The 27,048-nt window shown below is 37.9% G+C and overlaps 2 protein-coding genes across 3 annotated transcripts in view; both read left to right on the forward strand.

Moving 5' to 3' along the window:
* HTR2C (5-hydroxytryptamine receptor 2C) overlaps positions 1 to 27,048 on the forward strand; it is a 269,781-nt gene that overhangs the window by 162,046 nt on the left and 80,687 nt on the right. The window lies entirely within an intron of this gene.
* LOC105239870 (COUP transcription factor 2-like) lies at positions 6,621 to 8,156 on the forward strand. Of its 2 annotated transcripts, none has more exons than XM_011231383.3 (2): positions 6,621 to 6,830; positions 7,008 to 8,156. In XM_011231383.3, the coding sequence occupies exons 1-2, from the start codon at positions 6,621 to 6,623 to the stop codon at positions 8,022 to 8,024; spliced, it is 1,227 nt and encodes a 408-aa protein (XP_011229685.1). In that variant the 3' UTR covers positions 8,025 to 8,156. The 2 variants fall into 2 exon arrangements, with proteins under 2 accessions (XP_011229685.1, XP_034505871.1); XM_034649980.1 differs by having other exon boundaries at positions 6,621 to 6,794; positions 6,963 to 8,156.

Below are 27,048 nucleotides of genomic sequence, written 5' to 3' on the forward strand. Positions count from 1 at the left end.
AAACAAAGGTCATAATTAAACTATTATAACTCAGATGCCAAACCACAATGAATATAAAACACATTGATTATCTGCTTTTTTTCAGCACTGAAAAGACAAAACACAGTGGGTTATACAAATGTGTTAATCCCAATCTCTGCCTACAAGAGTTTATAATATAGTTATACGTACACATGCGTGTGTTTGTATGTGTTGGTGGGAAGCAGAAATGTGTATAAAGAGATAATGAACAATGTGGGGTTATGTGCTAATGATGCAATAATGTATTGAACACAATACATAGTTCAGAAGTTCAGTAGAGGGACATGTCTCCATGATCAGCTGGTAAGAAAAGGGTTCACAATGGCAGCATTTAAATGACTATCATAAAGCAGATAGCATTTTCCCAGCTACTAAATTGCTTCATAAATAGTCCTTTTCATACTTTCTTTTTTTTTTTTAAGATTTTATTTATTTATTCGACAGAGATAGAGACAGCCAGCGAGAGAGGGAACACAAGCAGGGGGAATGGGAGAGGAAGAAGCAGGCTCATAGTGGAGGAGCCTGATGTGGGGCTCGATCCCAGAATACCAGGATCATGCCCTGAGCCGAAGGCAGACGCTTAACCGCTGTGCCACCCAGGCGCCCCCATGCTTTCTAAATGTACTCAAAGGCAACTCAACTTTGAGGAAAAATAGAGAAACTCAGTTTAATTATCCATATACTTTCAGGATTGCATCCTTTTACTAATAGTTTAATAAAAATACAACAGCTTCTATCTCTGTAACTTTGAGAGATATATTTTTATCACATTGCTATCTAATACTTGTGGAGGAAAAATAGATATATTTTAAAATGTCATGACAAATACTATGAAGCAGAAACATGATGGCAAAAATGTTATGATAAAAACTTACTAAAATATTGATAAAAATTTTACCTCAATTACTATCTGCCATGTTAAAAATGGCATTAAAACATAAATAAAATGACCATGAATAGGGGCGCCTGGGTGGCACAGCGGTTAAGCGTCTGCCTTCGGCTCGGGGTGTGATCCCGGCGTTATGGGATCGAGCCCCACATCAGGCTCCTCCGCTATGAGCCTGCTTCTTCCTCTCCCACTCCCCCTGCTTGTGTTCCCTCTCTCGCTGACTGTCTCTATCTCTGTCGAATAAATAAATTTAAAAAAAAAATGACCATGAATAAAATGAGCAATACATGTACAACTGCCCTTACAAGGGCTTCTGCTAGTCCCTATAATTAAAAAGTGTTAAGATTAGGCACCATATTGGGGTACCTGGGTGGCTCAGTTGGTTAAGCGACTGTCTTCGACTCCAGTCATGATCCCAGGGTCCTGGGTTCAAGCCCCGCATTGGCCTCTTTGCTCAGCCAGAAGCCTGATTCTCTCTCTGCCTCTGCCACTCCCCCTACTTGTGCTCTCCAGGTCTCTCTCTCTGTCAAATAAATAAAAATAAAATATTTAAAAAAAAAAGATTAGGTACTATAAAGTTAAATTATCTCCATATTTTTTCTGAAAATTTTCTTGATTGCCCTTCTCAGCATTCATACTTCATTTACTTCTAGTCCAGTTAACTTTATGTTCATGTCTTAAAACATGCCTCATTCTGAATAGTTCATGAGGTCTAAGGGGAAATGGCCTTGGAAGACACCGCCTAGGATCATGTATCAATATTTCAGGTTGCCAAATATTTATTGAAAGTTCATTCTGTATCAGGCCTCATACTTGGCATTAGGAATATAGAGGTGAATAAACAAGGCCCTAGGCCCCAAGGAACTTACTCGCTTTTAAAAAAATACTTGAATAATTTAAATGTTACTAGTCTAACATTTTCTAATTATTGTCACTAGGTAAAATTACTAATTTTCAGCATCAGCCTTGAATAATTTCTGGAGAAATTTCAAAATCAGCAATGACTAAATTCAGTGACTCTGACTAAGGGTAACTAATGGAGAGCTGAGATATCTATTTCTAATTAAAATCCTTGGGACAAATAACGGTTTTGTAACATCCCTTAGGAAAATAAGATAAAATGTAGAAACGTATAAAGCCTATGTTTACGTGACAACAAATGTTTGGCAGCAAATAACGTACTGCATCATTTCTGGGTAGTACTGTTGATGTAAGAATTAGGATCACTCCTTTTCCAAAGAGGCTTTTTAATAATGCTAGTGGAATGTATTGGAGGTGCCATGTCAGTCCATCTGTCAATGCATACGTCAATAAGCATGAAATACCACTAAATCCCAGTGATATATTTTGAGGTGTTATAGTGCTGTAGAATGTGGGCTTTGGTATCAGATGAACATGGATTTAAATCTTTACATATCTTCTCACCTTGAGCAAATCACTTTTTATTTCTAAGTAACAATTTATTCATCTAAAAAACAGAAATAAATATCTAACTGATGTGGCATTGAGGGTTTGAGGTCATGTGTAAAGAATATCTGGCACTTAGTATGTGTGGGATATCTTAATATTATTAATAAAATTACTCTTAGGAATTTATTTCATGCAGTACGTACCCTCCTTAATACCCGAACAATGAACCATGGAACACTACATCAAAAACTAATCATGTACTGTATGGTGACTAACATAACATAATTTTTTTTAAAGATTTTATTTATTTACTTGACAGAGATAGAGACAGCCAGCGAGAGAGGGAACACAAGCAGGGGGAGTGGGAGAGGAAGAAGCATGCCCACAGCGGAGGAGCCTGATGTGGGGCTCGATCCCACAACGCCAGGATCACGCCCTGAGCCAAAGGCAGACGCTTAACCACTGTGCCACCCAGGCGCCCCAACATAACATAATTTTTAAAAAAAGAATTTATTTCAGTAGAATGTTATTTTGAAAGCCTTAAATAAAAGTGATCAGGAAAATTATATTTAAGTTCACACATCAGAAACTTCTGACAATGTGTCCCAAATGAAGGAGAGTTTAGTAAAATGAGATGATAGAACAGGGAAAAAAAATNTATTTAAGTTCACACATCAGAAACTTCTGACAATGTGTCCCAAATGAAGGAGAGTTTAGTAAAATGAGATGAAAGAACAGGAAAAAAAAAAGAATACAATATCTCATAAGTCAACTTACAAATAGTCAGCTTCTAGCCTTGTGAATAATATTTTATTAGTGTTTTTATATGCCATATATACACTTTTTAAAAAAGATTTTTATTTATTTATTTGACAGAGAGAGACAGCCAGTGAGAGAGGGAACACAAGCAGGGGGAGTGGGAGAGTAAGAAGCAGGTTCCTAGTGGAGGAGCCTGATGTGGGGCTGGATCCCAGAACTCTGGGATCACGCCCTGAGCCAAAGGCAGACGCTTAACGAATGCGCCACCCAGGCGCCCCAATGTGCCATATATATACTTTCGTTGCCATTTCCATGCTTTAAAAAAGTTTGTGTCTGTCATTATGAAAACAGAGCTACCTAGATGAAGTGTCCTATATGAGAGGTAGTAACTGGCACTTTGGGACCTAGACGGAGAGGTGTGCTGTGTAGTAAGGAATCTTTGCTATCCCAGGTCAGAGATGGAAAACTTTAAGCTCCAGGAAAATACTCCAGTTCTCATCCTGATTCTCTTTCTTTACTATCTTTTTGGACTTTGCATAAAAAAAGAAATAGAGAATAAAATATATATAGGGCCAAATGAGAAAAGAGAATAGTAAAAGTTTTGTGTATAAATCTTACATCCTCAGTGATGGACTGACCAACCTCCCTGGGATTCCGTTTCAGAAGACATTTGGCAAAAGATCAAATTGCCTCTTGCTGCAGCCTCATTTTTCAGTTGTCTGCATAGGGCTTTAAGGTAATAAAGGGTGCCTAGACCTGAATCCAGTTCAGTTCAGTGGATAACTTATAAGGACAGAGGAAACATATAGTAAAGGTGTGTTATTTTGGGTCAAAGACTGTAGTTGATATCTTAAATATTTAACTCAATCATACACAGTGTTTCAATTTATCCTCGAAGAACCTTGTAAAGTAGAGAAAACAGGTAATTTTCTTGAGTTTTCAGAAGGGAAACTAAATTCCAAAGTGAAGATACACAGAGCAGAGAGCAAATACTAAAACAAGTCTTTTTCCTCCCTTCCCATAGAATATTTTTTCTTCTGTGCCCTGTAGATTGGAAGCAGGTTAAGCACCTGTTAACAGGATTGATGTTTTACACATAAAATCCCTAATATAGCTTCTTATCCCAAGTAAGAATCTTTTAAACTCAAGCAGGATAACTGCTGCTCATGGACAGTGGGGCCCTGAGCTCATTCAGATTCACATTACAACTACTCTGGAAGGCCACTGGGGGAATGGTTAGAGCCAAAGGCTACCAGGTATTTCAAATAACTCTACACTTTAATGAAAATCTCTCTAGTTCTAAGCCTGGTTTCCCTTTGTTAGATGTCAATTTTTTGTAAGAGAATTAGAGGCATGAAGTACAGGACAGAATTTTATAGGTTTACTCAGCAATGAGTTCTGTTTTCTGAAATATGACAGATGAGGCTTTTTGGAACACTACCAAACAAGCATAATCGATGTGTGAGTGTGTGTGTGTGTGTGCGTGTGTGTGTACACATATCAAAGAACTGACAAGATAGTAAGGAATTATGAAGGCAAAATTCTAGTCAAGGTTGGAACCCAGATATAGGGTCAGGATTGAAGCACCTTTTGCCCTACAGATACTGGCTAAATAGGGGAGTTTGAAAGTATGCAGACAGGAACACAAACAGATCGTCCTCATTTTAAGTTGACAGCCTACAGAACTGTTAACCCTGATGGGAGGGTAAACCAGAGATAAATCTGAACCACACTCTCACCCCTATGATTTGTAAGGAAAAGTGCCTTGGAGCTGCCTTGGAGAGGGAAACTGTTTTTGATCATTTTGAACCACAAGCCAGAACACACAGTGATTTGCATCGGTCAGAAAAGTTGAAGCTATAAATTTCTTGAGAAGAGTCTTGGAATATAGTGCCCAATGCATCAATTAAAAAAACAGTGCAAACAATGCAATTGACAAAAAGATAAAATTGAAGAAGTACTTCACAAAAGAAATCCAAATGAGTTTGAGTACCTTTACATATGCAGTGTTCAAACTTATTAGTAATCGGAAATTAAAACAACAGCTAAAAACCAATAAATAGTCACTAGATCATCAGAAATTAAAGTGTGATTATACTTGCATTGGCAAACATGTGGAACAACAGGAACTCATACACTGTGGTGGGAATGAATGTAAATTCATACAACTATTGAAAAATAATACAGCATTATATAGCAATATGAGAAAAGTGTGTGCCCTATAATCCAGAACTTTCAATGTTGAGTATACATCCAGAGAATGGCTTACAACTAAGCACTGGCATATGTGTAAAAGAATAATTTGTAGCAGTATTGCTTGTAATTACCCCAAACTGGAAGCAATTAAATTATAAAAGAAACAGTAAAATGGATACTGAAATTGCTGCCTTTAGTAATAAAATCCAATATCATACAGATAAGAAAGCTAAGGCACAGAAAGATACAATTATTTACCCAAAATCACACATATTTTAAGTGACAGAAGTGAGATTTGCCTCCAAGCCACCAAACCCTAAAGTCTTTAGGTATTATATGGCACTTCTTCTCATAAATTTGTTCTATAGGAAATGGATGACACTAGGTTAAATTACATGAAATTGACCTTTTTGTAAGGCAAAAGAATTGAATACTAGCAAATTCATATTGTTCAACCTCACAGTTCTCTTAAATTCTGAACCTAGTTGGTCTGAAATCACCTTACACAGTGTAGCATCCTATTTCTCCCTAGTTTTCTCACTCAAAATGACTTTCTATACTGTCTTTTATTGGTGAAAAAAGTTTCCTCTGCTCTTTTCCTCTAAAAGCCATCATTGGTAAAGAGCCTTGGTTACTTTTTTAATATCGTTTTCATTTTATTGACTGTGGCAAAAAAACAACAAAAAACTACAAAAAACAACAAAACAAAAAACAAAACAAAAACAACAATAAAAACAAAACAGTCTGATTATTTCAGGGAATGGAAATGATGAAAGCAATTATGACTGTCGACATCAGCCAAGATGTCTTTGGCATGCATTTGTACTAGTCACCCATTTCTGGGCAACAGAGTGTTCCCAAATTAAAAAACCCATAAAAATCTTTTTCTGGAAGAGTGAACCAGAGAGGGAGGGAGAAAGTGAAAGCAAGTGAGATCTCTGGAGATTTTTTTTTTTTTTTTGCCTCCTGTCTTGAAGCCAGACAATCTACTTGCAGTTCTCCCTACCCTCCCTCTCTCTCCATATTCGGCTCCACTCCCTCACCCCTGGCACCTACCCCTCCCTTCATGGTGGGAAGCCCCCCAAACCAACAATGCCGATCCGAGGGAAACAAATAAAACAAATACACTGGTCCAGACAAGCAGTTGATAAAACTTTGCAAAAAAGAAACAAAAAAGGAGAAACTAACCAACCTCAACCAACCAGCCCCCGAGCCACCCGGGGGCGCCTTCCTACATCCGGTCGCACAGTCACACGCAAAAGGCAGTGCTACGGAGCCAGAGATCAGGAGCCGCCATCTTCCACAGCCAGGGGAGCAGGAACTACCGACGCCGGCCCCCACAGATATGGAAACGGTAGTCAACACCAGGAGCGACCCCCCCCCAGATGAGATGCCCAGCTTGCAGGGCAGCCAGGTCTTCCAGGTACTGCCCGAGCCAGGCCCGCCACCCAGTGCCCAGTATCTGCCACAGACGCCCCGCCAAGGGGGCCCAGTCAGCACGAGGGCAGAAATGGCGGCTGTCGGCCAGGGCAGCCTTGGTGGCTTCAGTGGTGACGAGCAACAGCAGTCCCCGAAGACGCCGCCGCAGCCACCGCAGCCGCCTCCTCAGGCGCAGCCGCCACCACAGCCGCAGCTGCCACCACAGCCGCCTCCTCAGGCGCAGCCGCCACCACAGCCGCTTCCTCAGGGGCAGCCGCCTCCTCAGGGGCAGCCGCCACCACAGCCGCCGCCGCAGCAGCAGCAACAGCAGCACATCAAGTGCGTGGTATGCGGAGGCAAGTCAAGCGGCAAGCACTATGGCCAGTTCACATGCCAGGCCTGCAAGAGCTTCTTCAAGCGCAGTGTGGGGAAGAGCCTGAACTTCAAATGTCACGCCAACAAAGACTGTTGCATTGACCAGCACCACCGCAACCACTGTCAGTACTGCCGCTTCAAAAAGTGCATCGACGTGGGTATGAAAATAGCAGCAGTGTACAAGAACAGGAAACCGCCCGCCCGGCCAACCCATGGGCAGTTAGTGTTGAGCAACGGGGAATCCCTCAGCTTGCACTCTAACCTGTCTGGATATATTTCTCTGCTGCTCGACGCCGAGCCCTATACCCTGTTCGGGTCAGGCAGCCAGTGCATACAGCCCAACAAAATCTTGACCCTCGAGAACGTTGGCGAACAGGCTGCCCGGGTGCTCTTCGGCGCCATTGAATGGTCCCGGAAGATCCCCTTCTTCCCTGACCTGCCCATGAATGACCAAGTGGCTCTGCTTTGCCTCACCTGGTGTGACCTGTTCATGCTCAACTGGGCACGGTGCTCCATGCCCCTCCATGTCATCCCGTTCCTGGCTGCCACCAGCTTACACATGTCGCCAGCATCCTCCGACGAGATGGCCATCTTTATGGACCACCTACAGATTTTCCAAGAGCAAATGGAGAAGTTCAAAGCTCTGCACGTCGATCCCGCTGAATACAGCTGTCTCAAAGCCATAGCCCTGTTCACTTCAGATGCCGTTGGTCTCTCTAATGTAGCCAATGTGGAAAGCTTTCAGGAAAGGTCCCAGTGTGCTTTGGAGCAATACGTTAAGCGCCAGTACTCCACCCAACCGATACGATTTGGAAAGCTTTTGCTTCGCCTCCCTTCCCTCCGCACAGTCTCCTCCTCAGTGATAGAGCAATTATTTTTCACCCGTTTGGTAGGTAAAACCTCCATCAAAGCTCTCATCCAGGATATGTTACTGTCAGACAACAGCGATAACTAGCCGTATAAGGCAATTCAAAAAATAAATCAAAATAAGAAGGGGGACTGAAACAGAGAGAAAAGGCGAAAGACTGGTTTGTTTGCTTGAATTCCTTCTGTTAAAGGATATATGTTACAAGTTTGCTAAAAGAAGAGAGGGAAAGAATTTAAAGGACTGTGAGTTAAAAAAAAAAGACTTTACAGAATACAAAAAAAAAAATAAAACCACAAAAACAAACAAACAAAAAAACTCCTGTGTGGGACAGAACAGCCTGCTACTTATTTTTGTATAAAAGGGAAATTAGTCTTTACCCTTTTTTTTTTGGTAAATTTTTGAAAAATGTTGCTAAAAGTACATATAAGGAGATTGGAAGAAAACTAGCAGAATGGAGAAAGTAAGTCTTTTTTTTTTTTTTTCCAAATTATTAACTGTCCTTTGTCTGTGTACCTCTAGCTGTTCTTTTCTATACTGTTCTAGTTCCAAACCAGTTTATTCTCTAGTTCTATAATAAGTTTTGATATAATCTTGGCTTCTTAAATGCTGTGTATCCTTAAAATATATGTTGTGCAAGAATTAAAACTGAGTCCATGAAAATATCTTAGGAAGACATAAAACTTTAAAAGGCAACTTAAAGATGATGGAAACACACTTCTAAGTGGTATCCAAAAATTTTAAGTGAAATTGAGCACTCTAATTTGAGAACTGGAGGAATCACTTATAACACTTAGCTTCCCTTACCCTGCCTCTCCCGTCAAAAGACACTATGACTAACGTAGATTTTTAATAGTTTAAAGAATGAACTGTGGAATTTATTGGCAGCAAGGAATGTGTCTAAGACACATGCTGTAGTTTTGAGCAAAAAGTGAACTTTTGTCATTTGAATTGAGTCCCACTTAGTTCTTGAATTGTTATGAAAAGACTGTATTTGTGTATTTGGAAATCCTTTCCATTATAATTGTTGGCATTATCGCCTTTTTAAAAAATGCGATTGAAATCGGCATGACAAAATAACACCGTTGACACTTACAGGTAACATGATTGATTCAGTGTCTTAGAGTTTACAGTTTGTTTTTAAATGAAGGTTTTTTTCTTAAGTGCAATATTTCAGTATACTGTAAAATTTATAGTAACCGAACTATTTGGTCAAGTGTTATATTCCAAGGAAAATTGAAAGTACTCAGAAATTAAAGTATTATTTATTTGATGTCTTAAAAAATAATCTTTATCTGAGCCACCCCATACCCCAAATGAGAGTAAACGATCTACCCTTGCCCCCCCCAGAGGGCTCCATACCACACAAACCCACCAATTTCAAAAGAGCCTTCCAAAATTTCATGGAAGCAGATAAGTAGACACAATGCATCAATTTATATATGCAGAGAAATTTCTCTCAGGATTGTATTTTAGGATTTTAAGAAGGTAGATGAGAGGGGAGAATGACAAGCAAGTCATGAACAATTTGGTCACAGAAATCTCTATGATTCCACAGGTCAGAAATAGCTACCTGTTGGTATGGGAAAAAAAAAATCAAAAGTTTACAGATGCTTGAGAGAAATCGTCTTAAGTATAAGAGATTGGATTAAGTTAAATAACCTGGAAAAAGAAAGTTATAAAATGGCCATGTAATTTTGATCTAAAAGGTGTACCTTTCTCTAATTTCTCAAAGCTAGAGTTTTCTTTCCATGCAGAAACAAACATACCAAAGCTAAATTTTTAAAATTGAAATATAACTGAGATACAACATGATGTTAGTTTTGTGTGTACAACATTACAATCCCACATCCTCACCAACACTTGTTATTTTTTGTCTTTTTTATAATAGCTATTTTGACAATTAAGGCAGTGATATCTCACTGTAGTTTTGAGACATATTCATATTTCCCTGATAAGGAGTGATGTTGAGCATCCTTTCATGTGCCTGTTGCCATCTGGATGCTTCTGTGGGAAAATGTCTATTCAGATCTTCTGCATAGTTTAAATCAGATTTCTTGGGGTTTTGTTGTTGTTGGGTTATAGGAGTCCTTTAAATATTTTGGAAATTAACCCCTTAATGGACATATGATTTCAAAATATCTTTTCCCATTCAGTACATTGCTTTTTTATTTTGTCAATGGTTTCTTATCCTGTGCAGAGGCTTTTCAGTTTAATGCAGTGGCATTTGTTTATTTTTGCTTTTGTTGCCATCACTTCTATAGTCAGATCCAAAATGATAGCCCTTAGACCAATGTCCAGGAACTTACCACCTCCATTTTCTTCTAGGAGTTTTATAGTTTCTGGTCTTAAATTCAAGTTTTTAATCCATTTTGAGTTCATTTCCTCTCCGTTTGTTTATTTCAATGTGCAAATATTTGTTTATTGGTTTTTACAAATGTATTATGGTAATGTAAGATATGAACAATGTGAAAAACTGAATGGGAAGATATGATAACTATTATTTTTGCAACTTTTCTGTATATCTGAAGTTATTCCAAAAATAAAGTTCTTTAAAATCTGTATATAAGTGTGTATTCTTCCTTTCTATATCTTCTTATTATATTACACTAGGGGCGCCTGGGTGGCTCAGTTGGTTAAGCATCCAACTCCTGATTTCATCTAGGATGGTGAGATCGAGCCCCATATCGGCTCCATGCTCAGGGCAGAGTTGGCTTGAAGATTCCCTCTCTCCCTCTCCTTCTGCCCCTCACCCTTCTGGTGTGCTCACTCTCTCTCTCTCCTTTATACATACGTACATACATAAATAAATGAATGAATAAATTAATCCATTCATTCATTCATTCATTCATTCCATATTCCACTAGCTTATTTGTATTTCTAGGTGAGTACTATTCTGTTTTGAAGTATAACATTCATACAGTGAAGTGCAAAAGACTTAATTGTATAGATCAGCAAGTTTTTTTAGATCAGTAATTTTTTAACACACATATATACACACACTGTGGTAACCAGCATCCAGACTGAAATATACAGTTACTCTGTGTATATATGTGTATATATATATATATATATATATTTGGTCTAATATGTAATTTAAGGCTTATGTTTCCATATTAATTTTCTGTCTGGATGATCTATCCATTGATGTAAGTGGGGTATTAAAGTCTCCTACTATTATTGTATTACTGTCAATTTCTCTCCCTTTATGTCTATTAGTCATTGCTCTATGTATTTAGGTCCTTCTAATGTTGGGTGCATAAATACTTTAAAATCTTATAACTTCTTGTTGGATTGACGCCCTTATCAGTATGTAGTGTCGTTTGTTATGTCCTTTTTTTTTTAAAGCCTATTTTGTCTGATATCAGTATAGGTACCCCTCATTTCTGTTGGGTTCTGTTGGCATGACACCTCTTTTTTTATCCCTTCACTTTCAGTCTGTGTGTGTCCTTACATGTGAAGTGAGTCTCTTATAGGCAGCATATAGATGGATCTTGTGTTTTGTGTTTTTTTAATCGATTCATCCACTGTTTTTGACTGGAGAACTTAATCCATTGAAATTTAAAGTAATTATTGATAGGTATGTACTTATTACAATTCTGTTCATTGTTTTCTGGTTGTTTTGTGGTTCCTCTCTGTTCCTTTCTTCTCTTGCTCTCTTTTCTTCTGGTTTGATGACTTTCTATAGTGTTATGCTTAGATTCCTTTCTCATTATCTTTTGTGTATCTACTATGGATTTTTGCTTTGTGGTTACCATAAGGCTCATATATAACAGTCTAGATATTTAACCATCTATTTTAGCTGATAGCAAGCTAAGGTTGAATGCATCTTAGAACTCTACATTTTTCCTCTCCCCACATGTTTTATGTTTTTAAAGTCATATTTAGCACCTAGTTTCAGCTAAAGTCATATTTAGCACCTAGGGTCAGCTAGACCCTCCAACTGCAGCTTTTAAGATATGCAAATATGCATAAGGTGATGTCTCCTTAATGACAGGTGCAAAACTGGGGGCTCCAGATTAGTATATGAGCTCCTTTCTGGGAGGTATCAGTGAGCTGTAATGAGGCTAAGTGAGAATTCAAAGATGGTTTCCCACAGCCTACATTCCCTAAGAGCATTTCTGTAGCCTTTAGATGTGTGGTAAGCCTGGAGCCTGCCCCTCAGACTGGAGCTCCAGATCAAGTAGATAGTCCTTTTTCGTGGGGAGCCTGGGGGTGTGTTTCAGTCTGCTGTCTGTGCAGTGCCTTTGGGGTGGTAGCTGCAGATAACAGTCTTTCCATTTGTTCCAAAACTATAGGGCCCTACTGGAGTCAGGCGTTCAAGCGGCATCCCCTGTGTGGGCTGTACACGCCAGACAGCTTTGGAAGGACTGCAGCGGAGTGGTGCACAGGGGTGGGGCAAGCCCCCTGGCCAGTTTTTTTGAGGGGAGGCTGTCGACTGCTGCCTGAGGGTGGTGCTCTTGCTAGCTGGCTTAGGCAGGGCCCTAGGGAGTACCACCAGGGCTAGCAAGTTACAGGGAGAGTGAAAAAATGGCCTCTGCTAACATCTCTGTTCCTGGAGAGAGTTCCAGTAGGCTTGTCCCTCCAGCAGACTCTTCAAGACTAGCAAGTGAATCTTCTTTACATATGGTCTCATTGCTTTTCAGACTGCTGCTTCTGCACTGGGTCCCAGGTAAATGAGTCTGCATACAAGTCCTCTAAGAGTGGAGTCTCTGTTTCCTACAGCCCCATGGCTTTTATTTTTATTTTTTTAAAGATTTTATTTTTGGGGCGCCTGGGTGATGCAGTCGTTAAGCATCTGCCTTCCGCTCAGGGCGTGATCCCGGCCTTCTGGGATCAAGCCTCACATCAGGCTCCTCCACTGGGAGCCTGCTTCTTCCTCTCCCACTCCCCCTGCTTGTGTTCCCTCTCTCGCTGCCTGTCTCTCTCTCTCTCTGTCAAATAAATAAATAAAAATCTTTAAAAAAAAAGATTTTATTTTTTTATTTGAGAGAAAGAGAGAGAGAAAGCAGGAGAGAGGGGAGGAGCAGAGGGAAAAACAGACTCCCTGCTGAGGGGAGCCCCACACAGGGCTCTATCCCAGGACCCTGTGATCATGACCTGAGCTGAAGGCAGACACTTAAGTGACTGAGCCACCCAGGCAGCCCAGCCCCATGGCATTTAAAATCAGGAGTTTTTGGAGCTCATCTCTCTGGTGTAGGTCTCAAGGGTTGGGGTGCCTGATGTGGGGCACAAATCCCTAAATCCTTGGAGAGAATTTCCCTATTTGTGAGATCCCTCCCAACTATGCTTGCAACACCACGGGTAGGGCCTTTGGTGAGACTGCATCTCTGCCTCTCTTACCCACCTTGATGTGGCCTTTGGATCCTCTGTCATGGAGCAACTCGTTCAGGTCATTCTTGGGCCTTTTTCAGAGGGAGTTTTTCCACGTGCAGCTGTAGATTTGTCGTATCCGTGGGAGGGGGTGCATTCACGATTTTCCTACGGCACCATCTTAAACGGCCTCTCAAAGCTAAAATTTAAATACCCAAAATATCCCCTAGAATATAGAAGAAATTGATTTTTCTATATATTTTGTGTTTAGATAAGAGTTTGGAGAATGAGAATATTAATAAAACTAGGAGAAAACTAAGTAATTCCCTGTCCCCGCCCCTCCGTTCCCTTGCCCCCACCTTCGGACTAATTGTAAATCTTTATTAATCATATAATTTTCAAATTCTGATGATGTCTTATGTTTTATCAATATAAATATTTCCTAATTCAGATGACATGAGGTATAGATAGGACAAAATCAGGGACATTTTGGGGGAAGTTGCTATTATATCTCAAATTCAAGATTTCATATTGCCACTTTAACTTACGTCTGGGGAGGAAATGATTTATTAATGTCAGTCTTCTCAAAGTACACTTGCCATGGTCTATTCTTAGAAGAATCATTAGAAAAATTACAGTTCTTAAGAAAATTGAGACCTTCCTCTTAGTGACATGTTCTCAAGAAGAAAATTATTTGCTTCAGACTTTTGGCCCAGGGAAAGTTTTGTGGGAAAGATTCTGAAACAGCTTAATTACCCTTTTGCGGTAATTAAAATGGAAAACTACTTAAGATTCTAACTGTGCCACAGAATTCCAAATGTCTTAGTGTAGCTGTTATTTTGTTACTGTACAAGAGACTTAACGATTCATGCTTCATCATATTTTATACTTCCAAGGACCAAATATCCCACCGTTTCTCATTAACTGGAGGTATACACACCACACAATGTTGCCTCATATCCTCCCAGCAATGCAGCTTCTCACTGGAAATTAAAGCCTTTAAAAAATGTCATTAATTCTTTTTCAGTTGATTCCTAAAAAGATGCTAACCTGTTACAAGCCTCTCTCAGCAAGAAAATAATTATCAGTAATTATAATTTACCAATGATCTTAATTAGAAGTTATCTTAAGTGATAAGATTTTAATAAATGCCTGGGCGCCTGGGTGCCACAGCGGTTGAGCGTCTGCCTTCGGCTCAGGGCATGATCCCAGCGTTATGGGATCGAGCCCCACATCAGGCTCCTCTGCTGTGAGCCTGTTTCTTCCTCTCCCACTCCGCCTGCTTGTGTTCCCTCTCTCGCTGGCTGTCTCTATCTCTGTCAAAAAAAAAAAAAAAAAACCTTCGAGATGATCCAACACCACTGATATTTTTTAAAAAAATGCCAAGGAACCTCTCAAAATTTAAAAAGTGAGCTTTGAGCTGAGAAATTACAGACCACGGAGGCCACAAAAGTGGAAAATATGCTAACACACCCCCAGCCAAGGACAATATTGATAAGAGAGAAAGGAAGAACCTCTTCTCTTGTGTTTAGGTATGAGTTTGGAGGGTAAGGAAGTGGCTCAGATATACTCCAGATTCCTTACCTTTATTTGGTTGATAATAGTACATACCTCATATGATTTAAAGACTAACCAATATAATAAATAAAGCACCTAGAATAGTGCCTGGCACATAGTAACCAACGCGTATTGCCTACTACTATTATAAAATAATATGTTTAGTATTCTAAGGATTTTGTTTTCTATCAAGTTTTCACATTTATCTACAGGCCCTCAAAGTGTCTTTTGAACATGCTGAATTATGTCTGTGCCTCCAAGTACTTATATTTTGACTAAAATATTTTGCATAAAATAAATTGCTTTTTTTATTCTTAATAGACAATAAGTGATTGAGTGGTCTGTGAGAGACATTACTGCATTTTTTTTGTTCTTTAGTTATGTTAGAACCTAAAAAAATATCTATATAATCTATATATTACATGTAGTTAGTGTGTCCCATTCTTCAATATATCTAGGAACAAAGATCCCATTGTCCTTTTTCAGGATAATCAAAGACCTGAAGTATTCAAGAAATTTCAGAAGAGTTCTAAATGTGAATATTTAGTTCTATGTCCTTCCAAAGCCTTATTCCTCCTACCCATTCTATTGTCTTAATAATGAGTTTGAAATGCAATTGCTTTCCTACCATATGGATATGTTTAGTGGTATGGAGCTCCGGAAGTATCGAATTAAATGTGTAAAGGAAATAAAGTCCAAAAGTACCATTACATTGAAATGTTTTACAAAAAGAAAAATTTTCCAAATCCCAGCCAATGAACCACTTAGGTCTGGCAACATTTGAGTTGATCCAGTTCATTATAGAAAAACTAATTTTCTCTTTTATGAGAACTTATGTAATAGGATATAAGAGAGATGGGTAGATGATTAGATAGATAGATAGATAGATAGATAATCAATAGATAACAGATATTTCACTTATAGAAATTCCTTTTTTAAGTTAAATTGAAAAATAAGCACTCAAGAAAATATACAAGTATATTAGAGATACAGAGTAGAAAATGATTAGTCCCTTCCCTTTCTCCCATTTAGAATATAGCACTGCTTACCTTCCCACCAATATATTAAATAGACTCTGCCCCTTATTCTGTGTGCATTTATATGAATTGCATGAAGCTGTAATCACAAAAAAGAGTATTTTGTACATTTCTTCTCGATCACAAGTTTTACTATGGAACCAATATAATATACTTTTGATCAAGATTATTCAGTTCATCACTGAAATGTTTGGAAATTTTAAAATAAGCAAACCAAATGTTAAATATCATTTTCTAGCAGTAGCAGTAAAAGGAAATTGTCGAGAACATTTTGAATTCTGAACAGATGTGGCTTTTCTGACCATGACAATGAACAGCACCATAAGCACATCAACCAAACCCCTAAACGGGATGGCATATTATATAATAATAATTCAATCACATTACAGATGTGATCATATGGTTGGCAGAAAAATTAAGTGGCCAAACACATTCCTCAATGTCCTATTACATTAATCTGGACATGCTCATGAATACTTATAGATGGATATATGCCTCAGTGTGGGAATGCATACTTAATGCAAAACATATGCACATGAACACAACGAGAATTAACATAGCCCACAAAAATTTTCTCAGCCCCTTCTTTAATCCACAGAAAGTCAAACTAGAATCACTTCAAGAAGAGCTAATCCACTGAATTTGTCTCAGGGAGGGAGAGTATGGGGTAGAAGAAACAAACGAATTCTTCCTCTCCTCTCAGGAAACATTGAAAAACTTCTCTCCTACCGCAAAGTTTGTAACAATTTCACGTCTAACAACAATTTCACATCTAATAATAAAAAGAAAAGTGGGAAAACTTGAGCCAGCTTCTCTCCAGTATTTGTCACTTTGAGATAGATGGTAAATTCATTCATTCATTCGAATATTTGCTGATTATCTATACTGGGTGTTGGGTTTACAGTGGTAAACAAAACTGGCATTATCCTTACCTTTAAGGAGCTTATAATCTTGTAAAGAATCCCAGACAGTAGGCGCACAAGCAGACAAATAAACAGAGATAGCGGGTGCGAATAAATACTTACAAAGTGGGAAAAATTTTTGGAGACTGGAGTTTACTAGTTCATATTTTTCATACTTAAACTGGGCCTGTAGCTTTTAGATGTTCATTCTTGTTCATTGTAGCCCCAATTCTTGGAATTTGACCATCTGCCTCAGAATTACCTGGTATTTGAATGTGCATTTGACAAGTTCTTCAGGTGATTATGATGTACCACAAAATTCAAGACTCGCTGTTCTATATGATGATCTTTCTTTTAGAAAGATAGTTTCTAAGGTCCACCCATCGTTATCCAGACATATGACAGCAACAGCACGATTTTCTGAGTCATTCTGCTTTATGATCTTCTTGACCAAAGTTTCATATAGAAATGTATCCATCGAAGCCAGTGCAGGGGGAAAGTAAAAATTTGCACAATCTTTTTTACAAAATTATTTAACAGTGAGGCTTTTAGGAAGATATTGATATTTAACCTCTCTAACTTTCTAAGCTACACATCACTGGCTTGTTACTGTCCTTTCATTCATCAATATCCGTAGGACAAACAACTTTTGTTTCTCATCTTTTATTGAACATATAACATAAACGTTCAACAACAATTTGTAAAAACAAGAGGTAAGAAAGTCAAATATTACCTTGCCACCATAAATCTCTGTCACTTGTACTGCAATATATTTGTTCCTCTCATTATCTGTGCATACGTGTGACTTAGATGACTAAGACCATATCATAAGTAGGATTTTATGTTCTTATTTTTTTTAAGATTTTATTTATTTATTTGACAGATAGACAGCCAGCGAGAGAGGGAACACAAGCAGGGGGAGTGGGAGAGGAAGAAGCAGGCTCCCAGAGGAGGAGCCTGATGTGGGGCTCAATCCCAGAACGCCGGGATCACGCCCTGAGCCGAAAGCAGATGCTTAAAGACTGCGCTAACCAGGCACCCCAATGTTCTGATTTTTTTGACTTGACTTTATTTTGATTTGTGAACATAGGCTTATTGTTTTATTTTGGTGATAAGTCATCATGTTCAATGACCTCTGACTGGTCCACAAAAAGACGTAAAGTAAATATTCAAAAGTCTTTTCCCAATGAATTTAAGTTTACCACCGTACTTCAGATAACCAGCAGAAAGAATTAACATTCTGAAAAACTAGAAATTGAAATAAGGAAAATAGGAAGAATATGTGGACCTTGATGGGCTCCCTATAGTGTGACAGAGCTGCAAAAGAGTTTAGAAATCATATCAGGCAATGTCTGCACACTTTACTAGAAGTTGGCTGGCAAGCTACAGAGTCTATCATGAGTTACTTTGATCATTAATGGTTTATTCAGGGGACAAAAAGGAATATACATAAAATTTTCATTTCTATACTGATGCATGTATTTATTTAAATGACTATGGTGTTTATAAATTATTTTGAATATCATCTTTGCATGTATGTGGTCTCAAGATTTCTTTCCCCTGCTGGCTCTCCTTTAAAGGTGGAATGGGTTCTGGAAATCAGGATGGTTTCTCTTCAGCTCTCAGTTTCTTCCCTGATCGTTCACTAGGATTTATCCTATTGTGGATCCATTTTTCAAGATCTTGAGTTCCTAGGAGCAGGGGTTGGCCCACTCCATATGAGCTGGATGGTAGAAAGGGCAAGTGACTCCAGTGTTAGGTGACGACCCTAGACCATCCTATTTTCCTGTCCTCTTGCCAGGCCCCATCTCACAGTTTGTCAGTGATTGAGACTTGGGGCTCTTTCCGTCTGCCATCAGAGACAATCCGACCTATGCAGATCAAATGCTCTGGATCTTCTGGGACAGGTCTGATTATATCTAATTCTGTCATTTTGAAAAGGACAATTAACTCTTGATAGAAAAAGTTGCTATATAAGTCTATAGTCTTCAAATAATCAAAGAATGATCTTTTCATTACATGCATCAACATTCCCAAGTTCCTATAGGAGGAAATTATTATGGATTTTTATAGTTATCTTTCTCTTCTAGTGATCAGCTACAAAGTATGGCATAAGACAGTACGAGATTAAAAGCCAGGAGATCTGGGTTCTAGGTCTGACTATACTACTGAGTGATGCATAAACACAGGCAAATCAGTAAAAAGCCCTCTAGACTTTTTAAAAAGTTTCTACTTAAACTCCAGTTAGTTAACATGTAGTGTAATACTGGTTTCAGGTGTAGAATTTAGTGATTCATCACATATATAACACCCAGTGCTCATCACAACAAGTGCCCTCCTTAATACCCATCACCCATTAGGCTTTTTTCATTTGTTTATTTATCTATCTATCCATTCATTCATTCAAACAACACATAATAAGTACCTACTTTGCATCAGGCATTCTTCTCATCGCTGTGGCTAAAACAGTGAAAATAACAGACAAGAAGCTTATATTCATGGGAGGAGATACACAAAAAAAATGAATAAAATATAAAGTTAGATGGTAATAAGTGCTGTGAAGTGAAGTAAAATGGTGAGAGGGGGTAGGGAGTATCTGTTTGTGTGTGTGTGTGTGTGTGTGTGTGTGTGCACATGCACAATGCTTTGTTAATGATGCCTGTACAAGATTATTTGATGGTGTTAGATTTTAGTATTTGGTTTCTGTCTGTGACTATTTCAATCTATGCTTTAGTCCTTTCTTCTGAAATGAGAAAAAAACATGAACTTAGCAAAAGCTTAAGGCAGACTCACTAATTGTATCAAACCCTAAAATTACATAACCAAATGCCTGCCCCTTATTCCTAGATGTGTACTTTGTTGTTTATGTACAAGGCAAATGATAATAGAGGCAAACAATAATAAACACCTGCCATGTTCGTACTAATTTGTGGCTGTCTCTTTTAAGCAGCAGAACCTAATCAGGTTATATTTGAAAGATGTGCCCTTCTTCAATTTATTGTCTAGGTTAGCCACACCTCTTTGAAATGAAAGAGGCTATTCCCACCCCATATCAAACAGACTAACTCACCCAGGAATCAACAATCCTTGCTCAGACTGGAGAGATCTTCCTGTGTGTTGTGCTGATAGAGAGCTCTCACTTCTCAGTTAAGAACGCTGGGAGTCAGAATTGTAGGATATCAATGCCTCAGAGATCATGCTGTTGTTTCTTTCTCTCCAGTTTTCCTCTCAATATGAAATGTACTTTCTAGCTTATAGAGAGCAATTTGGATATCTCTACAGGAAGATCTTAATATATTTATTTACAATAAGGGAATTTTGGTTAGTAGTAGGCAGCTATAAACACATGGGAGATACAATAAGTGCTAGAGATCTGATTAGCTAATTTTTACCACTATAAAAATTCCAATTTGCATAAAGCTTAAGTGTAAGTTATACAAAAACCACAGGAAACTTCTTGGATTTGTAGAAGAAATATATCTTCTTCAAACAACTTAGAACAAATGAAACAACTTCGAACAAATAACTTGGAACAAATAAACAACTTAGAACAAACAACTTAGAAGAACACGCATCCAGACAATCTTATACTCTCCTCTGTGCCTTCCTACAACTAAATGTTCTTGGCTTGTTCCCTTCTGTGCCCACTCTTCACCACCCCATGATGGTATACAAGAATGAAAAGTACTGTAACCTGAGGATGGAATCGCCCCCTGTCTCACTTAGGATTATGTCTTCAGTTAATTGTACCTGCTCCTTCAGATGAATGTTCCAACAAAATGTGTCTTTAATCTGGTGACAGTCCACATTAAATTGTTTGGGAGAATGTCCATTGTACTTGGAAATACCCTACGAAAAATGTGAGTTGTCTCTAGAACAATCCATTACTATGGAGGTAAGGTAAGTTTCACTGAATCTGGCTCTAATATCTAATATCTATCTTCTATTTCCATGGAAGAAATAAATTCCTTCTATATCTTTGCAAATCTGCAGGCAGAAAAGTGTTGTGATGAAATAGCCCATCTGGAAGGAAGACTCTATTATTGATGCAAAAGCCAAAATGAGTTGACTTCCTTTAGCTTACTTTCATTATTATCTTATTCCTGAGTACGACTTGTTGCAATTTATAAGACTTCAGTTAAGCAAGTTATTTAAAAAAATTTGCTGTTTTGGTAAGACCAATATGTTGTCACTTTAAATCCATCTGGTAATTTTTTAGTCTCCCTCTATCTTGAATTTTGATGCCTCTAAAAACTATTTGCAGATTTATCAAAAACAGAATAGTATTATTTCAGCTCTGGCCGAGAATTCTGAAGGCCTTTGCTGTTCATCTCTTCCCTAAATCCAAATACACATACTCTTCCCTTACCTCTATGGGTCTCTTCATTCTTTGTTAAATGTTTCAGAAGATGGGGATATGAATTAAGTATCAAAAAAGGATAATAAAAACAGAAAAATAGAGAAATCAAGGGTTGGCAATTCTAAAAACAGTGACAATATCATAGATTAAAAATTGGAAATTCTGTAACGTAAGCATACTACTTAATGCTCTTACATATTAAAAACCTTTAAATTTGAAAAGCACTTTTGCCTATGGCATCTCATTTAAGTATTATTTGTACCAATAACTGAATGCTGTGACCCTACAAATTGGGTATAATAAGCTTCATTTTATTTTTAGAGAAAGAGAGAGTGTCGGGGGGGAGGGACAGTGGGAGAGGGAGAGAGAAAATCTTAAGCAGGCTCCATGCCCGGCATGGAGCCCAACATGGGGCTCTATCTCAAGACCCTGAGATCATGACCTGAGCTGAAATCAAGAGTCAGATGCTTAACCCACTAAGCCACCCAGGTGCCCCTAATTAACTTCATTTTTAAAGTGAAGAAAATGAGGATCAGAGAGATTTAAAAACTGTTGTAGCTCAGGAGTGGTATATTTTAGATTAGAGCCCAGCTCTGTCCAACTCCAGAGCTTCAAGCCCTTTATACCAGTATTGCAAAGAGGTAGATAGTGACACAGTGACACAAACAGGTAGATAGTGGAAGTAGTATCATTCTTCTCAGATATCAGGTATGGTGATGAATTGAGTACAACACCTGCAACCAAGTGTTCCTTTTTTCTTTCCATTCCACTGCTTATGATAGTAGAACAAGTCATTGTTAATACGGGAACCAGAAGTCCTGTGTCACCCTTGACCCTGTTCTCATTCCATTATACCGTTCTTTCTTGCCACATTGTGGCCCTCTTAGCTCCAAATTCACCTGTAGTTGGCCTAATGTAAATTCTGGTGAAGACCATCTAATATAATTTTATTATAATTTTTAATAGAGTTGCCTAATTATTTCATTATTTTATTTTTTTGTATTTTTTAAAATTTAAAATTGAAACTCTACCTCTAAAACTAAGAATATATTATATATTATATTAATTAACTAATATCATATTAATTAATTAGTTTCCTAATTATTAAGAGTTCAGTTTCCCTGAGTGGGCAACACTGCACTTTGAGTTTCTAACCTAAGCTACTCTGTATATAAATTAAACATCCATGGGCACAAAAGTGCCCATAGATTTTTACTTCTTGCCCTTAAGTGAATTAAAGAATAAATTAATCGTTGTGCTATTGGGATTAAATAGGGTTAGTGGCTATAAAAGAGCACGTTGTTCCCCAAATGTTCTCATTTGAAAAGTTGGTAATATGTATTAATCAAGCTAAATACTCCTAGTCAGACTGGAATGAGGTTGTTCTCACAAATTAGAGCACCTGGCTGCAGCACAGAACAGTATATATGAAAAAGGATCATTCCTGGGATATGGGGACAGAACCACCATCAGTTAGGGAACTGGGACAAGCAATGTGCCATTGGGACACAATAGCAAAATTAACTTTGCTCTTGTCACCTATATCAAGTGTTGTGGTATGCATGTGCTAAACAGTGGTCTTAGAAAAGCATATATTGGAAATGGTTAGCCAAATTTTGGTAAGATTCTTTGCTTCTTTCATATGATTTTGAACAGATCTGAGAGTTATTCTTGCTGTAGATTAATAATATTTGTGTAAATATTGCCCTGTTAATATAATTTCAATGAGACTGAAAGAATGATTTGGGCATATCTATATTCTTCCGATAATTAGGAAGACAACAACTAGTTTACACCCAGGGTCTGAGAGCCAGAAAGGACCTTAAAATTCAAATACCTCAGCTTCTTCATTTTACAGACTTGGAAACTAAGGTTCAGTGAGTTTAACTGATTACTTTAATAACACAAGGTCAGTAGTATGAGAGCCAGAAGTGGAGTTTATATCCAGGGTCTGACCAGACTGCACTCCTTTAAAACTAAGGCCCAATTCTGCCAGGAACTGACTAATCTTACCAAATCACAGTGCTTAGGGTTTTAATGTCAGGAAATGACCTAATTCTTTACTTTTCCTAATATGTGTGTATTTCAACATGGAGCTTTGATGACTAAAGACTTCAGTTCCATTTAATAATTTTTAAATGGGAATGTGAACAGAAGGATACATAACCTTAGATCTTGACTGATGTGTCAGGCCAGCAGTACGTTGCCTACACAAAATGAAATTTCAAATGGTGCTTATATTCTTTAGATTACAATTAAGTAAAAACTTATCATATTTTCCACACAAAGATAAATATGTTATGGTGTTAGTTATCACATAAAATCACTACTTAACTATAATATACTGTTGTTGGTCATAGTAAAGACAAAGTATTAGCACTGAAAAAAAATCTGTTCCACTCTGTACAAATCTACCTTATACTTCCAAACTCCTAAAACATAAAGAAACATCTGCTGTGAGTTAAGCTGTTAATTATTGTATAACGTATTTTGATAGTTATTTCCATAAACAGTCCACAGCATGTAGTGATATATGATATGATAATAATATAATATAATACAAATTTCCCCCACAAAAGGAGAACATTGCTCAAATCCTCAGTACTGTATAACACTGAATTAATTATATTTAAAATTATTCTAAATTGCAGTGTTATCTATACAGCTTAAATTTTACCTAAACTTTGACCACACCAGTTTCTTAGTATTTCCTTGCTATTAAAAACACCACAGAGTGAGAGAGTGAAGAGCACGCACATCCTATTATCCTCATTCTTCTCCCCTTCAAATGTTCGGGCACAAGTCACACAGAAATATAAGACATAATCCCTACCCTTGATATTTATAGAAAGAGATGAAAAAAAAAAAAACCCAATGCAGAGCAGTTTAGATTAAGTGACAAATATACAGTAAGTGTCATGTGAGGTGAGAGAGGACAGCCAAGGATTAATGGTCAGGGAGGAACTCATTGAGACAATACCAAGCTCAAATGGCATTTTCTTGAGGCTCAAAGGGGCTGTTAATGAATGTTAAGGGTACAAAACTTTGGTTTTAATGTGCTAATTTCTTCATCAATATGGTATTCATTAGATATGCAGTCTCTGCCACAGATTACTAATGTCGAATGCCACTCAGAATGATAAAATAACACTGAGATCAGGTGACGGGCATTAAGGAGGGCACGTGATGGAATGAGAAACTGATGAATCGCTGAACTCTCTCTCTTAAACTAGTAACACACTACATGTTAATTAATTGAACATGAATAAAATAAAACTTAAAAAAAATAACAATGAGATAAAGCAAACATTATGAACTCTTTGGCATTTGTTAGCACGATTTATGTCACCACTTGTGGGTTAAAAACGGTTGGCGTGGGGCGCCTGGGTGGCACAGCGGTTAAGCGTCTGCCTTCGGCTCAGGGCGTGATCCCGGCGTTATGGGATCGAGCCCCACATCAGGCTCCTCTGCTATGAGCCTGCTTCTTCCTCTCCCACTCCCCCTGCTTGTGTTCCCTCTCTCGCTAGCTGTCTCTATCTCTGTCAAATAAATAAAATATTTAAAAAAAAAAAACGGTTGGCGTGAGCCATAAGTTCAGTAGTCACTCAAAATTCCTCCCCCCAAAAAAATAAAAATAATTGTTTTAATTACAAAGACTCTTTCTTCTTTTTTCAAGAGATATTTGAAGTTTTTAGTGCATATTCTTTCCTACCATAATGGGCAGAAAACTAAACTCTTTTCAATATGTAAAATAGACTATAAATAATTCATTAAGTATAAACTAGTAAGTATTAGAGACTTGACTTCAGCAGTAGATGCATTCATTCATTCAACAAGTTAACGTTAGGAGTGATACTTTGTATCACAGAATACTTATATTAATGTATGTAACTGTATATAATGATATGTAAAAATATAAGCTATATTTATATAGAAATACATTTATAAATATATTTATATACATTCCACTATGATAATATTTGATAGATGCTAAATTAGAAGTATACACAAAATTCTGAGAGGAATATCTCAACTCAGAAGGCTCGTTTGGCAGTTTATTCATGTATTCATTTGAATAATATTCACTTAGGGTCTACTGTGTGTGAAGCACTATTCTAGATGCCTGCCGAGAGAGAGTTGACATTTGAGAAGGTTCTTAAAAGTATGACTGGGATTTTGACAGGCAGAGAAGGAGTATGGTTTGACATTCCAAGAGGTGGGAATGACATAAAAATGAATGAAAATGTGAGAATACATGATATGATCAGGGACATTAGTCCTGAGTGGTTAGAATACTGGGTGTGTCGGTGTTAGAAACAGTAGGCAGATGTCAAACTATAATGCGACTTGAATTTAAAAATTCAAGTGAATTTAGGGTTTATTGTTTGGACAATAAGATGCTATATTTTTCCCATTAAAATTTTTGAAGTGAAAGATTTTGATTTTGATTTTAGAAAAAATAAATTTTGTAGGATCACCAGATTCAAGTAGAGTAAGATTGATGGCAGCCATCTTTTATACATAGCCATTCTTTTTCCAAAAATTTTTTGAGTACAGTTGACACACTATGTTATAATTTCAGGTGTACAACATAGTGATTCAACATCTCTGTACTTTATGCTGTGCCCATCACAAGCATGGCTACCATCTGTCACCATACAACACTATTACAATATCATTGACTGTATTCCTTATGCTGTGCTTTTTATTCTCCTGACCCTATGCATACTCATTCTTCATACATTTTCTCCAGACTCCTCAAGTCATCATAACCAGAGGACTTTTTATGCCCCAGAAGCAACTCATGGCATCAGGCTGACCCTGAACACACTTCAGATTGATGGAGAATATATGCCTTATCATTTACTTCTTTGATATTTTTTGGCTAATTATATATATATACATATATATATATATACATATACATATATATATATATTTTTTTTGCTGTCTTTATTTTACTAACATATTATGCTAAAGGGCAAATAAGCATCCCAGACATCAGTAGCTGGTAAGAAGCTGAAATGTTCTACGTGTTACTGCAACATTTACATAAAAATAGATGTTACTACCAGAACTTTACAGTGTAGTTGTGGCCTTTGTGACCAACAGAGACCAATCTGGCTAGAAATTAATCCAGAATATTATCAATTACATACTACATTCTGGCCCATTCCATAGGAGCAATTTTTTTTTAAAGATTTTATTTATTTGACAGAGATAGAGACAGCCAGCAAGAGAGGGAACACAAGCAGGGGGAGTGGGAGAGGAAGAAGCAGGCTCATAGTGGTGGAGCCTGATGTGGGGCTCGATCCCATAACACTGGGATCGCGCCCTGAGCCAAAGGCAGACACTTAACCACTGTGCCACCCAGGCACCCCAGGAGGAAGTTTTTTTAAAATATTTATTTATTTATTTATTTATTTATTTATTTGAGAGAGAGGTGGAGGGACAGAGAGAGGGAGAGAGAGAATCCCAAGCAGACTCCCTGCTCAACAGGGAGCCTGACATGGGGCTCAATCTCACAACTCCCCGAGAGCATGATCTGAGAGGAAATGAAGAGTCTAACACTTACCCAAATGAGCCACCCAGGCACCCAAGGAGCAAGTTTTTATAGGAGTTTATTTAGCCCTCGTCACTGAAGTAACTCACATCTCACTGTTAGATATGATCCCATAGACCCTTCAGTGTGCATGTGTCAGCTCATATTAGTCACAGAGGGACTCGAGGCAATCTAGCAAGCAGTGGGGAAGGCAAGGCAGCAGTGAAAGAGCTTATAGAGCCCATATTAGATAATAGAGAGTATTCTGCAGTCTTTATTAGGCAATAGGGAAGAGCAGACCTACACATTAACACAACTACCAAGGCCACATTTACAATTTTTTTTCCTCAAGTGTTATTTTTGTTGTATTTTTTTCTCTGACTTTTCTATGTTGCCTAAGCAT

The sequence above is a fragment of the Ailuropoda melanoleuca genome, chromosome X, assembly GCF_002007445.2.
Source record: "Ailuropoda melanoleuca isolate Jingjing chromosome X, ASM200744v2, whole genome shotgun sequence".
NCBI lineage: Eukaryota > Metazoa > Chordata > Mammalia > Carnivora > Ursidae > Ailuropoda > Ailuropoda melanoleuca.

What these genes read in the sequence shown, in the direction of transcription:
- LOC105239870 (XM_034649980.1), top strand. Translation starts at nt 6,621, where the DNA reads ATGGAAACGGTAGTCAACACCAGGAGCGACCCCCCCCCAGATGAGATG. An exon ending in CGAGGGCAGAAATGGCGGCT is followed by an intron (nt 6,795 to 6,962) that starts GTCGGCCAGGGC and finishes CCGCTTCCTCAG; the next exon opens with GGGCAGCCGCCTCCTCAGGG.